The sequence below is a fragment of the Zalophus californianus genome, chromosome 5, assembly GCF_009762305.2.
Source record: "Zalophus californianus isolate mZalCal1 chromosome 5, mZalCal1.pri.v2, whole genome shotgun sequence".
NCBI lineage: Eukaryota > Metazoa > Chordata > Mammalia > Carnivora > Otariidae > Zalophus > Zalophus californianus.
Window position 1 is genome coordinate 127642116 of NC_045599.1, and position 14440 is coordinate 127656555.

General features: G+C 41.5%; 1 protein-coding gene across 6 annotated transcripts in view; it reads left to right on the plus strand.

Moving 5' to 3' along the window:
- ADAMTS12 (ADAM metallopeptidase with thrombospondin type 1 motif 12) overlaps nt 1-14440 on the plus strand; it is a 298365-nt gene that overhangs the window by 185839 nt on the left and 98086 nt on the right. For 5 of the 6 annotated variants that reach the window (XM_027605495.2, XM_027605491.2, XM_027605493.2 and 2 more), the window contains 5 exons: nt 80-204; nt 3699-3848; nt 11762-11848; nt 12801-12944; nt 13514-13658. In XM_027605495.2, the coding sequence (XP_027461296.2) occupies nt 80-204; nt 3699-3848; nt 11762-11848; nt 12801-12944; nt 13514-13658 (651 nt within the window). The remainder of the gene's footprint in view (nt 1-79; nt 205-3698; nt 3849-11761; nt 11849-12800; nt 12945-13513; nt 13659-14440) is intronic. The other variant, XM_027605492.2, reaches the window with a different exon arrangement.

Genomic DNA, 14440 nt, shown 5'->3' on the forward strand with positions numbered 1-14440 from the left:
GCTGCTTCCGAGGACTTGTGTGATGAGACCTGAGCATGGGAAGCTCAGCTGTGCCTGTCTCTTCCTCTTCTTTCTCTAGCAAGGATTGAAAATCGTCCACCATGCAGAGAAGACACTGTCCAGCTTCTGTAAGTGGCAGAAAAGCATCAATCCAAAGAGTGACCTCAACCCGGCCCATCATGATGTGGCTGTCCTCCTCACCAGGTACCCCGGGGACTACGTGGAAGCCAGGGGCTGCAAATAGGGGGGCTAGTGGGTGAAAGAGTTATCCCATATTCAGACTTATGCATTATCGCCTACTGTTTGCTGCTTTCAGTCATTTTTAAAGGTAGCTTCTGTGACCAGATGACTCCCAATGCCCATACCAGTGAGGGGGCAGTTAGTAAACGTGTGTAGCAAAACTCTCCATGATAAACTGCATCTGCGGGCAAATTGCAGGGCTTTTTCCTATCCCAACGATGATTTCATCTTTAAAATTGGCTTTTTCATGCAGCTCCATAAACAATCAGGAAGATGTTTGCAGATCCTCATTAAAGACTACTGTAACTCTTAAGCATGAGATTTCCTATCCTTTCTTTTATTTTCAAACATTTTCCTCCAGTTTAGAAACATACAACTATCTCTACAGAAATCAGTCCTCCTGGTAACCTATCCCTGACTGATGTTGAAGACAGAATATAGGCAGCAGGTCCCCACCCTGAATAGGCAGAGCTGTTTGCTTACACTTGTCTCCCTTCACCCCCATGAAGACAATATTTTGTTCTGATTACAGATAAACCCTATGGTGCTAACAAAAACCATCAACCTTTTAGGACTCATAGCTGTGAAAGGCTAATGAACTTTTCTGATCAACCCAGGCTCAGGGAGGCTATGTGTGCTCATTGATTCAGTAAATGTTTGTTGAATACCTCCTGTGTACCAAACACTATTTTAATCCAGACAAATGAAGGTCTTTCATTCATGGGGGAGGTAAGTTCTCATGGGGAACCCCTGTGCAGATTCAGAGACATCAAGAAATCCAGGAACGTGTCCTCGAAGAGGCCACTTGGCCTGACTTTTCAGCCACCGAGAACCTCAGGCGCTGGAAGGTCCTGTGTGTATGTTCTCCCTGGGGGGACAGGCTGCTCCTGAACATTTTGGCCTGTCATCTGTCCCTTTGGTATCCCAGTGCACGCGACGGCCTGCAAAGGATGATAACCGGCCTTCACTCCAACCATCAGAATCCTTCTTTTGAGTGAAAGTATCAAAGTGTTGGTTGAATGCCAACAATTTCCAAAGGAAGTCTGTGACATAAACCTATTACATTAGGCTCATATTGGGACCTGTGACATCAGTAGTTCCCCTGGGAGGTAGGTTAATGTGAGTAGGGAATGTAAGCACAAGGGTCCTGGGGAGCGAGCAAGCGGGCAGGAAACCCTGAGGACCTGGGCAAGAAGCCAGGAAAAGAGCTCAGTCGAGGCAGGACCTATCTGTAGGGAATAACCCTGGCTTTGGGGCCACCGCTGGAAGCTGTGTCAGCTCCACCTCTCTTCTTGCCCTGAAAGCACAAATCATTTCTTCTCTCCTTCTCACATGAAGAAATGAGTGAGTTGATAAGAGCTGGCATTTGGGGAGTGTTTGATGTAGCACTGTGCTACATCTGTTAGAACAAGCATCATTCCATTTAACCTCCACAGCAACCCTGGTCGTTGACTGCCATCAGCCATTCCCATTTTACAGAGGGTGAAACTGAGGTTTGGTTAGGTTACTTGCCCCAAATCTCATTGCTGGTAACAGGTACAACTGAGACTTAAATCCAGGCAGTTGGACCCTAATAGTTATACTCTTAACTCTTACCCATAAAGATATGAAGGATCTGCTCTCTTATTATTATGATAATTTTTCTTCTTTGGAACAAGGGCCTGGTTTCACTGTATGATGAACCTCACCAGCTCCTAAACAGTGGACGGTATTTCAAATTCGAAAACAGGATTTCTCACCCTTGGCATCACAGACATTTTGGGTCGGTTAATTCTTTGTTGTGAAGGGCTGTCCTGTGCGTGGAGGCCTCTGTCCAGAAGATGCCAGTAGCACCCTCCTCCAAGTGTGACAACCAAAACAGTCTCCAGACACTGCCACATGTGCTCTAGGAGTGGGTGGGGAGCCAAATCAACCCCTTCTGGGAACCTCTGTTCTGAAGAAACCAGCCGGACCAGGGAGGGAGGTATAAGACTTGCCTCTGGAGGCCTGGGATGAGATTCACTTCCACAGGCTTTCTGCAGAGTTGCATTGAGGAGAAAGTATATTTGGCTTGAATGTACCTAATGAAGTGGGACCCGTAGCTGCATACCAGGGCGTATTTTCTCTTATCCTGCTCCCAGCGTGTGGTAGAGGTAGAGCTAATCTGCTTTGGGGAGCGTAAACTCCTGCCCTGGAAGACTCACATTCCTATACATTTCTTTTATTACCCCCTTTTGTCCTCTTTAGTGCTGGATACATAGTAGGCACTCAGCAAACAATTAATTAATGGACCTGACTCCTGTCCCATCACAATGAGAAAGCCAGTGGGTTAACAGGAGACACCAATCATCTTTTCCCAGCAGCTCCATGCAGGCCTAGACTTAAAAAAAAAAAAAAAAGAAAGAAATAGTGACAAGTACATGTTGCAGTAGGGGCAGAACAGCGTTTGCTTGGTCCTCCCACAGACCCAGCAATTATTTAGAATGATTGGGCTGCATGATCCAGTCCAGCTCTCCAACACCAAACCGCCCAGCAACCATTGCTATTAACGTGGAGACCAGACCAGCTGGCATGCCCTGAGATGGGGGCTGCCCTCTGTCCCCTCCCACTGTCCCGACCATTGTCTCCTGGACGACTGAGGACTCACAGGAGTTTTCAGAGGCTCGATCTTTTCCGTGGCCCAGTGGAAACAAAAAACAGACCATGTGTTGCCCGGTGAGTTGAAGGTCTGTAACTAACTGAAGCTCAGAGCCTTGTTGGCATTTGTGCTACTTATTCTCGGCAGAGAGCTCTTCTTGAAGAAAACCAAAGGACTAGTTAACTCTTATCAATGACTGAAATAATCCCCACAAACATATGGGAGCACATTTTACATTTAAGGACTATATCCAGTATTTTTTGAGATCCCAGGAGTCTTTTTTTGCATGTGCATTTCCCTCCCATATGCAATGTTGTTAGGGTAGTGGGGCTGGAGAGACAACTGATTTGAGCTCCGGATGGATTGATGAGACCAATTGCCTTTTTCATGAATAAGCAAAAGTTCTCAGATGAATTTTGAGCACAGACCTCAGAAAGACCAAAAAGGGGTTTCATATTTGAACACCTTCAGCCACTGCTGGTTGTCCTTTCTCTATATAAAAGTTCAAATAATCTTTAATTTTCCATCAAATCCTTGTCTTTTGGTCCAAACAGTGTAATTTGGCCTCCTGGGATTAAGGGCAGAAGCAACTCAGATTAAAACATTTGTCATATTTTCGCACATTTTTTAAGTGTTAGTGAGATTCAGTAATTAAGAGGTGAAATCAGAATAATCTAATGAATTCAGAATTGCCCCGCTATATTCATATGGACTTTTAAAAACAATTTGATTCATGCTTCCCAGACCACATCGAATGTGAATTACTACCCATATTTTTTCCAGAAGGGTTTTTTTCAGATGTTTCTTTGGGAGCCTATGCATCTCTGTTCTCTGCTTCCAGAAAAGACATCTGTGCTGGTGTCAATCGCCCCTGTGAGACTTTGGGTCTGTCCCACCTGTCGGGAATGTGCCAACCTCACCGGAGTTGTAACATCAATGAAGACTCTGGACTCCCTCTGGCTTTCACAATTGCCCATGAGCTCGGACACAGGTAAAGGGCCAAGGAAACGGGGATCTCCTTGCCATGTTTATGCACCACGTTGGTAGAGAGAAGGGAAAGCACCTTAAATGGGGCATCAGGAGTTGGGTTGCATTGTGTCTTGAGACTCACCCTCCTAAACCTCTGCTTCCTCACCTGTAAAGTGGGGATCATGATGAACTTCAGAGATTTCAGTGTCTTTTATTCCCTGGCCACCTGTGCCTGTCTACATCGCAGAATCAAAGAGGCTACTACAGTTTGCTGAATTAGAATAAGTTGAGCACAGACAAGGACATAAGCTTTAACTCACCTGATTAATTCAGAAACAACAATCCCTGTTTAGTTCTTATGAAATAGTAATAATATTAATATCGCTAAAAAGTCACAAACATTAACATTTTTGCACCTTTACTCTATGTCATCCACTTTATGTTGGGTCATTGAATCCTCTCAACAACCTTATGAAACAGATACTATTGTTAGCCCCATTTTACTTATATGGATTAAAGGAACTCATTGAATAAAGCAGAAATTTAAAACTGCCATCAATCGGAAAAGACCATCAAGCAAATGTCCGTTAACAGGAGGTGCATTTGTCTCAATAATGTGTGAATTTGATTAGATGAATTCATGGAAGGCAGGTTGCAGAATGTTTTGAGTGAAGAGATAATGAGGATTCTGGATTTTCCAGGTATCAGAGGAAAGGTATTAGCTTATTTATAACTTAATTTGTTGGTATATTTACTAACAACAAATAAGAGATCATACTAATTAGAAGCTCAGAGTAGGGAGCCATGTGAATGACTCAGCTATACCCCTTCCCTTTCGTGTCGCCACCAGGCTGGATTTCCTCCCATGAAGGAAGGAAGCAGAACCCCATGACATACTTTGAGTGTACAGGTTGGAAAGAGTTGGGATTGGAAAGAGCCCTGGAGATTGGATATTCCAGGCCTGGCCTCCCTGGTCTGGGCATCATTTTTCTCATGTAACACTGGAAGTTTTCAAAATACTTTCACCTGCCTGACAAAACTAGAGTATTGGCTTGGGAGTTGGGAAAAGTGAGTGCTTACTCTGGCTTTTCCATCAGCCACTATTATCACCTTAGATAATTCCCTTCACCTCTCCTCACCTGCTGCCTCATCTGTGAAGTGAGTAGCTTGAACTAAGGCAATTTCTTAGGTATTGTCATTTTTTTTATTATTCTTACCAAAAAGCCCTGGGAGATAAATGTGATATGTTTTAGTATCCTTAGTCATCAGAAATGTAAAGACAAAGAGGTTAAGTGACTTGCTTATACAGGTAATTAATGATGGGAGACAGAAGGCTAGGTATTGAAAAGACTAGGCTGTAGTTGTTGGCACGCCGATAATAAAACTTGGTAAAATGAAAGCTATTCTCATGTGCAAACGTATAGGCATCCTCCATCCTGATATGTGGAGGGATATGTCCCCTGCAGCCTCCAGTCAAGTCTTTGGTGTCAGTAGCACCTGCTGGCTAAGCAATGCAAATGAATATAGCTAAGTCAAACTGAGAAATGACTGCTCAAGATCTTCCCAGCAGTGGTATACTCAAGGTAAAGAAAAATTGAGAAGGCTTGATAAAAGATGCTCTCAAATGCTCATTACCAGTGTTCAAAGAATGGATTCCTTATATCTTCAACTTAATCTGGCTTTATAAAAGGATTCAGAAATATGCTAGGCAGGTTCTACAAAATCAGAGTTGCTCCAGTTTTTGACACAATCATTGGCATGGTTATCTGGACATGGACTTACCATCTTTGTGAGGAAGGCCACAAAGCCACGGCCATAAAGCCAAGGGCAAGTATGATCCACCTTTCAGAGTTTAGAAATTCTCCAATAAGGGTGACAACCCCTTGGTAACATTACTTGAGCACAATTTCCCTGAATTCTTGAAAACAAAGAGTTGTAGATGTTTACTGGTCATCAGAAGTGGTAGATTATGTAACAGAGTAGAAGTGAGTCACTACCTGAATTGATTTGATATTTTGATATTTGTCCCCTAAATGTCAAGGATCTGTGCTCTGATTGCTGATGACTGCTTCTGATCATACAGGTAAAGACAAAGTTGTGGACAGCCTTCATTGTTGCACCTCTCCATGTTGTTGCAAGACCCTTACCCCCTTTAACTGGAGTGATTTCCAGAGCACCCTTCCCTGCCCTTCATTTTTATCCTTTTCCCCTTTGGGGAGCCAGACAATAAAGAATAGGACTTTCTAAAAGTAATTGCGTATATGGGGAAGATTAGAAAGTAACCACATAGGCCCAAGTAAAGACTCAGAAAAGACCTGAGAAGACCTTAAGTTTTTACCTGAGGTTGATTCTTGGCACAAACACAGCCTATAATGATGATGATGATGATGATGATGATGATATAACAATAAAAACAGCAAACCCTAGGGAAGAGGAAGAACCTTATTTCCAGAGTTAACACATTAATAGACTCAAATGTCCATTTTTCCACACACACACAAATCATAAAACATATGAAGAACCAGGAAAGTATGACCCATTCAAAGGAAAAAATAAATCAACAGAAATTATTTCTGATGGCAGATTTATTACACAAAGATTTTAAAACAACTGCCTTAAAGATGCTCAAAGAACTAAAGAAGATGTGGACAAAATCAAGAAAATGTTGTATGAACAAAATGAGAATATCAATAAAGAGATAGAAAATCTAAAAAGAAACCAGGATGAAATTTTGAAGCTAAAAAGTACAATCACTATAATAAAAAAATTAACTAGAGGGAATCATTGGCAGGTTTGAGCAGACAGAATAAGAACCAATGAACTTGAAGATAGGACAATGTAAATGATCAAGTCTAAAGACCACAAAGAAAAAAGAGTGCAGTGTTAGCCTGTGCAATAAGATGAGAAAAAAAAAAGACATATAGATTAGAAAGGTGTAAAACTAGCCTTATTTGCAGATAATATAATTGTATCTATAGAAAATCCCAAAGAATGTGTGCAAACACACAAACTAGAACAAATAAGCTCACAGGGTACAATATAATCATACAAAAATCAATCACATTTTTATATACTGTCAATGAACAGGTGGACACTGAAATTAAAAGTGTAGTACCTTTCACGATCACTCAAAAGTATGAAATTTTTACATATAATTATTATATACTTTTAAGTCTAACAAAACATGTACAGGACATGTATGCTGAAAACTACAAAACACTGAGGAAAGAATCAGAGATCTGAATAAATGGAGAAACATACTGTGTTCATGAACTGGAAGACTCAACATGGTCAAGATGGAATTCTCCTGAAATAAATATATAGGTTTAATGATATTTCTACCAAAATTCCAGCAAGATTGTTTTTGAAATATAGAAAAGTTATTCTAAAATGTATAGGGAAAGGCAAAGGAATTAGAATAAGTTTTCAAAACAATTTGAAAAAGAATGATAAAATGGGAAGAATCAGTCTACAAAACTTCAAAATTTATTATACAGCTTCAGTAACCAAGATTGCGTGGTTTGGGTGGAGGGAGAGACACAAAGATCAATGGAATCAACCAGAGAATGCAAAAATAGTGCAAAACAAATATATCCAACTGATTTCTTCACAAACGTATAAAAACAATTCAGTGGAGGAAAGGTAGCCTGTTTAAGAAAGGGTCCTGAAGCAATTGGACATTCGTAAGCAAAAATTTGAAAAATATAAAAAGACCCTCTACTTAAACTTCACACCATATGCAAAAATTATCTTGAAGTAGAACACAGACTTAAATGTAAAATGTAAAACTAAAAACTTTTAGGACATAAATAGGAGAAAATTTTCAGTATCTAGGGTTAGGCAAAGAGTTTCTAAACTTGACATCAAACGTGCAGTCCATAAATGGAAACATTAAAAAATTGGACTCATCAAAATTAAAAAATTTAGACAAGCCACAGCTTAAGAGAAAATATTTGCAAATCCTATGTAGTGGCTTGAACAGTGTTCCCCTTCACTAATTCAAGGCTACTTGGAACTTCAGAATGTAATCTGTTTTGGAAATAGGGTCTTTGCAGTTGTTAATAATTAATAATTTTGAGATGAAATCACCCTAGATTCGGGCTGGGCCCTAAACGCAATGACTGGAAAGGGAGATTTGGACACAGAAAGATCAAAGAGAAGACCATGCACAGTTGGAGGCAGAAGTTCAAGTCTTGTTGCTACAAGTCAAGGAAACCTGCAGTCAGCAGAGCTGGAAGAGGCAAGCACAGATTCTCCCTTGGAGCCTTTGAAGTGTTCATAGTACTACTGACCTCTTGATTTCAGACTTCTGTCCTCCAGGACCGTGAGAGAATAAGTTCCTGTTATTTTAAGCCACCGAACTTACGGTAAATTTTTATGGCAGTCCTAGGAAACAAATACACCATATATTCAGTAGGACTAGCATCTAAAATATATAAGCAGCTAACAAAATTCAATAGTAACAAAACAAACAGTAATTCGAAAATGGGCAGAAGACCATTTCACCAAATTTCACCAAAATTTCATCAAAAAGGATATATAAATGGCAAATAAGCACTTGAAAATATATTCAACATTATTCGCCATCAGGGAAATGCAGATTAAGACCACAATGAGATATTGCTACACACCAATCAGAATGACTAAAAAAATAGTGATGACACCAAATGCTGACAAGGTTGCAGAGGAGCTGGATCATTCATACATTGCTGATGAGAAAGTAAGGTGGTTTAGGCTCTATAGAGAACAGGTTGTCAGTTTTTTAAATAGTAAACCTGTAACTACTATATGGGCCATGTAAAGATGACCTAATAAAATACTGTCATTTATTTTTTTTACTAAAATTTTTTTGAGTGTAGGTGACACACAATGTTACATTTTCTGGGTATACAATATAGTTTCATATATACAATATAGTGATTCAACTTCTCTATAAGTTATGCTGTGCTCACAAGTGTAGTGTATCTGTCACCACACAACCCTATCACGCTATCATTGACTATATTCAGGTGTTGTGCCTTTTATTCCCGTGGCTTATTCATTCCGTAACTGGAAGCCTGTATCTGCCACTCCCCTTCGCCCATTTTGACCACCCCCACCCCTCTGGCAACCGCCAGTTTGTTCTCTGTATTTACACATCTGATTTTGCTTTTTGTCTGTTTACTCATTTGCTTTTTTAGATTCCACATATGAGTGAAATCATATGGTATTTGTCTGACTTATTTCACTTAGCATAATGCCCTCTACTCCATCCATGTTGTTGCAAATGGCATGATCTCATTCTATTTATGGCTGAGTAATAATAGCCCATCATATATATATATATATATATATATATATATATATGTATTTATATGTATGTATACACACACACACACACACCACGTCTTCTTCATCCATTCATCTATCGATGGACACTTAGGTTGCTTCCATATCTTGACTATGGTAAATAATGCTGCAGTAAATATGGGGGACATATATCTTTTTTGAATTAGTGTTTTCATTTCCTTTGGGTAAATACCCAGTAGGGGAATTACTGAATCATATGGTATTTCTATTGTTAAGTTTTTGAAGAACCTCCATGCTGTTTTCCACAGAGGCTGTACTGATTTATGTGCATGAGGGTTCCTTTTTCCCTACATTCTCACCAACACTTATTATTTCTTTTTTTTTTTAGCCATTCTGACAGGAGTGAGGTGGTATCTCATGGTGCTTTTGATTTGCATTAAAACACTGTCTTTTAATTGACAAAAAAAAAGTTTAGAGTCACTGTTAAAGAGAAAGTTGAAAGAACACATAAGCTTGAGTTTGAATGATGGAAAAAAATGCTTTAGTAAAACACAAACCAAACCAGAGAAGACTTTAGGAGCTTCCTAAGAAACTTTTGCTTTTGGCAAAAGATACTTCTGAGGTATTTAGTTCTTTCTTTAGCTATATAGCTCTAATTATCTGTGGACCAAACTGAGAAACTGGGAAGATCAATGAAATGGCCAGTGGCAGGTCAAGAAAAACAAAACTGTGATAAAACAGTATCCCCAAAGACACTCCTTATAGTTTAATAACATAGATCCCCCATTGTTCCCTGGAAACATGTTTTGTTCCATTACTGATTATGTGTGATGCAAAATAGAAAGTAAAATTAATTAACTTGTGCTATGGCCTTATGTGAATAATTTCATTTTTGAGAGAAAACTTTTTGAAAATCCATTTATGAGGACCCTGGATTATATCCGTCATTTATTCCTGAGGTCTCTTACTACCTTTTTATTAGGCTGCGTAGGTACATTACCAAAAATGAAGGTAGAATTCTAGGAGGAAATTTAAAAACTTATCTGGACCTAGCATCCTTTCCTTTTAAGTAATGAAAATATCACGATATAGATGAACACTTAAAAGGCAATATTCACCCAGTATTTCTCTCCTGCTTCTGGATTTCATTGGAGACCTTTGCATGTCACATATATGAAATTGGTATTTCCTAAATGAGCTTAAAAGCACACAATCACACTTTTCATGGTTTTTGTCCTCTGCTATTACCTCTCCACCATAAATGAATCACAAGTCACAGGAATGAAAGGTGCAGCATAAGGAATACAATCAATGATAATGTAATAGTGATGTAACTGGACAGATAGTAGCTAAACCTACAATGAACGGAGCCTAATGTGTAAACTTGTCAAATCACTAAGTTGTACACCTGAAACTAATGTAACACTGTGTCACCTTTACTCAAATAAAAAAAAATGAATAATAAAAGGCAAGGAATATGATACCCTAAAACCCAGATAATTAACTTGCGATTTCACATCTATACTTGGGCAAACTCATCTAATAAGAGTTGAAAGCCAAACAGGAGGTAAACAGATGAATCCAACAACCCAGTAAGTTGTTTGAGACTGTAGAGGGCTCCATACGGCCAACTGCTCTTCAGCTTCCATCCCATCTGCTGGAAAGGAGCTTCCTGGAAACAAAGCTTCCATCCCTAGGACCCCGTGTGCTTTCACTGGCCCACTGTGCTCATGGGACAGGAGCGCTCCATGCATTTAGACATGGTAGACACAGCCCAGGGGGACATTTCTTGTTAGTAGCACTGCTTTTCTCTCATAACATGGGTGTACAGAGGGGTGACAAAGCTGGAGCGGGAAATCCTTTAGTGAATTAAAAACTTTAGATAGAACAGGAACCCCTGGGTGGCTCCGCTGGTTAAGCTTTTGACTCTGTTTCGGCTCAGGTCATGATCTCAGGGTCATGAGATCAGGCTCCGTGCTCAGTGGGGAGTCTGCTTGAGATTCTCTCTCTCCCTCTGCCCCCCACCCTGTGCACACACACTCTCTCTCGCTCAAATAAGTAAATAAATCTTAAAAAAAAAAAACAACAACTTTAGATAGAACAAAATGAGCTTTAAGGGAACTGATATGCTTTGAACATAGGTTTGAATCCACCCAGTGTGTAGGATGCAGCTGCACGGTTCTTGCATTAGACTATCCAATGCTAGAAAAACCATTATTGAGGCATATTTTTGAACCACGCTTACAGTTTAGGGTTTTTACTAATTATTAAGCAGGTGAACTTGTAGAATGCTTCATGAGCTGGGTGAGAATGATATGAAACAGCCTAGGGAAGGCCTGCTTAGAATAAAAGCTTTCATTGAGTCACATTCGTTGTGGCTGAGTGAGAAGAGTTTTGTAGATTAATTCTCTGATTCCTTTGTGAATTTTGTACTTATGTGGAATGTGATCAGAGTCTGGAAGTAAGTCGATAACATCATACTGCATTAAGCAAAATACAAGAAACCTTTAAATCCCCCCAAGATTATTCTCTGTAAGAGTTGCTAATGTGGATCGGGAGATTTTATTAAAGTTACATATGAGCTTCCCTGTCAGAGGGGTTGAATTTCACTAGCAGAGTAAAAGGTCATACTTCTCCTCTGTTCAGATTTGGAAGTTTGAGCCAACAGTGCTGGGATGCAAGTGTGCCATCAGCAGATCCCAGTGAAGAGAGTTCTTGTGGGGACCTCTGCAGGTATCTTGGGGCGATCCTGAAGACTCAGCTTATAAATGGACACTTCTGAGTCCGCTTCCTTCCCCGGCACCCCTTGCCATGGTGGGCGAGCTCTGTCGGGACGTTCAGGGCTGCCTCACCTGGTCAGCCCTGGCAGGGGGAGGCCAGGGAGCAGGGTGAGCAAGACGTGCGTAAGAACGCAGATCGAGCAGCACACACTGCAGAGGACCTGGTTTTACCACTCGAGCTCTGTGATGTTTTAGAAGAAGCTAGACAAGGATCAAAACAGCAATAAAGGATTTCCATTATTCACAGAGCCCTTGTTATATGCCAGGCCCTTGCTAAGTGTTTTTCAGACTCTTATATTCAGATTTGACCCCAGCGTTGTGATGATCTCTGCATTTTCCAGGAGTGGAGCTCCCACATCATTAAGTGGCAGAGTTGGTACCCTCCAGATCATCTGTCTGTGAAACCCCTGCTCTGACCACTGACCTGGGAGGCCTCCCTAATGCGTCCGATCCTGGAGGACTCCTGTGACAATACTCAAAAGAAATTCAATCACTCAAAGCTTGTGGCCTTTGACAAAGTCTCTCATAGGCTGTCCTTTCCATGCCCTTCCTTACATGATAATGAAAGGGAGAAGGAAAGTTCGGGTGTTTTGTGCTGTGGTCGCTTGAGGCAGGATTTGCCCTCCCTCCTCCAGACTCCTAGAAAGCCAAACTGGGAGCTCTCAGCCAAACAGAAGTTTTTTAATTAGCCGCATGGTTCCCACGGTTGCATAGGCTTAAAATGTCTCCTGTGCTCTTTAGTTCAAAATTAGCTATCCCTCTCCAACCTTGGAGTCCCACTTTGTAATGCACCTGTTTACAAAGGTGGCTCTCAGTGGGTAATTTTCACCTTGGAGAGACTGTAGTTTTCTCCGTTTCATGCCCCCCGCCTCCTTAATACTCTTGTGTTTTGTGCCTTCCTGCAGCTTCGGCATCCAGCATGATGGAAAGGAAAATGACTGTGAGCCCGTGGGCAGGCACCCGTACATCATGTCCCGCCAGCTCCAGTACAACCCCACCCCACTGACGTGGTCCAAGTGCAGCAAGGAGTACATCACCCGCTTCCTGGAGTAAGTGACAGCACGTTTCAGGACGGCCTGACTTGGTGCTCTTGAAACTGGAAGTCCGTTGGAGTTTTACCTGAGGCCTGGAAAAAGTCTCCGTTCCTCTCACAGGTCATCGGATCAGGGTGGCATCAGAAGGGGGGGATTTCACTTCTGCTTTCCACTCCTGAGATGTAGGTGGGTCCTGCCTTCCCACCACACCAGGTGAACGTGCCGTCTCCTTGCTTGCTCCTGCTCAGGGAGGCTCTGTATGATCTGAGTGTGTCAGTCCCTGGGCACTGGCAGGAACAGCTGGGATATGTTTCGAGTGGTCTCTGAAACCCCTCTGATGATGTTATTTTACTCTCCCGCTTGTATTTCCTGGCTCACAGCTGAAGTAACAGTGTGGGGTGTGATTTAATTTCCTTTTAGGCCATTCCTACATCTTGGGCCTGGAGGGTTCTGTGCCTTGTGGAAATAAAGTTGTTTTGAAGGACAAAGAGTAAACCACAGGGATGGAAGTTTCTATTGAATAAAAGACTAAAGACAAAGGAAATCATAAGCAATTGTTCTCCTTTCTGATAACTTGTTTTCAGCCGGGGCTGGGGGTTTTGTCTCGATGACATCCCCCAAAAGAAAGGCTTGAAGTCCAAGGTTATTGCCCCTGGAGTGATCTATGATGTCCACCATCAATGCCAGCTGCAGTATGGCCCCAATGCCACCTTCTGCCAGGAAGTAGAAGTAAGTATTGGGTATCTTGGTGCCTCTGGTGGGTGTGTACCGGGCTTGAGATCTCTAGCATGCTGAAGGAGGGGTCAGGGAAATATTTGGTAATCCAAAGAACCAGACACAGAAATAGAAACCTTCTATTCATGGCAAGGTGTTTGTAAGACAGAAGGTGTGAAGTCGGAGTCATTTACGTTCCTTGACCGTGCCTCCTTGGTATTCTGTGGAGACAGCAATCCTTTGCAAGTGATGAAGAACATTTTATAGTGATTTTCAGGAATCACAGTGACTCACACCTGTAGACTCTATAGCAACCTAAAGTTGCTCCCTTTCCTGAATTTTCATCTGGTTGTAGAGAACCCCCAGATTCCAAAGTAGGAATATGATTCATCCCAATTCATTCTTCTCCTTAATTTTCAAAATCCAAAGTTTTAAAAAAAGATTTTGTCTATTTATTGTTTGAGATCGAGAGAGAGAAAGAGCGGGGGGAGGAGCAGAGGAAGAGGGATAAGCAGATTCTGCTGAGCACGGAGCCCAATGCAGGGCTCAATTCCACCACCCTGAGATCACGGCCCGAGCTGAAATCAAGAGTCAGATGCCTAACCGACTGAGTCACCCAGGCACCCCTCAGCACCCAAATGTTAAGTCAAGCCCTGACATTTAACCTCCCAAAGAGTTTGTGGCTCTGCCCTGTTGTCTTCATTCCCACTGTACTGTCTTGATTCAGTCTCTCATTTTCTCTCCTTGCGATTGTAATTACCTAGTCTCCCCCCATTCAAATTGTTGCTCAGGTTATT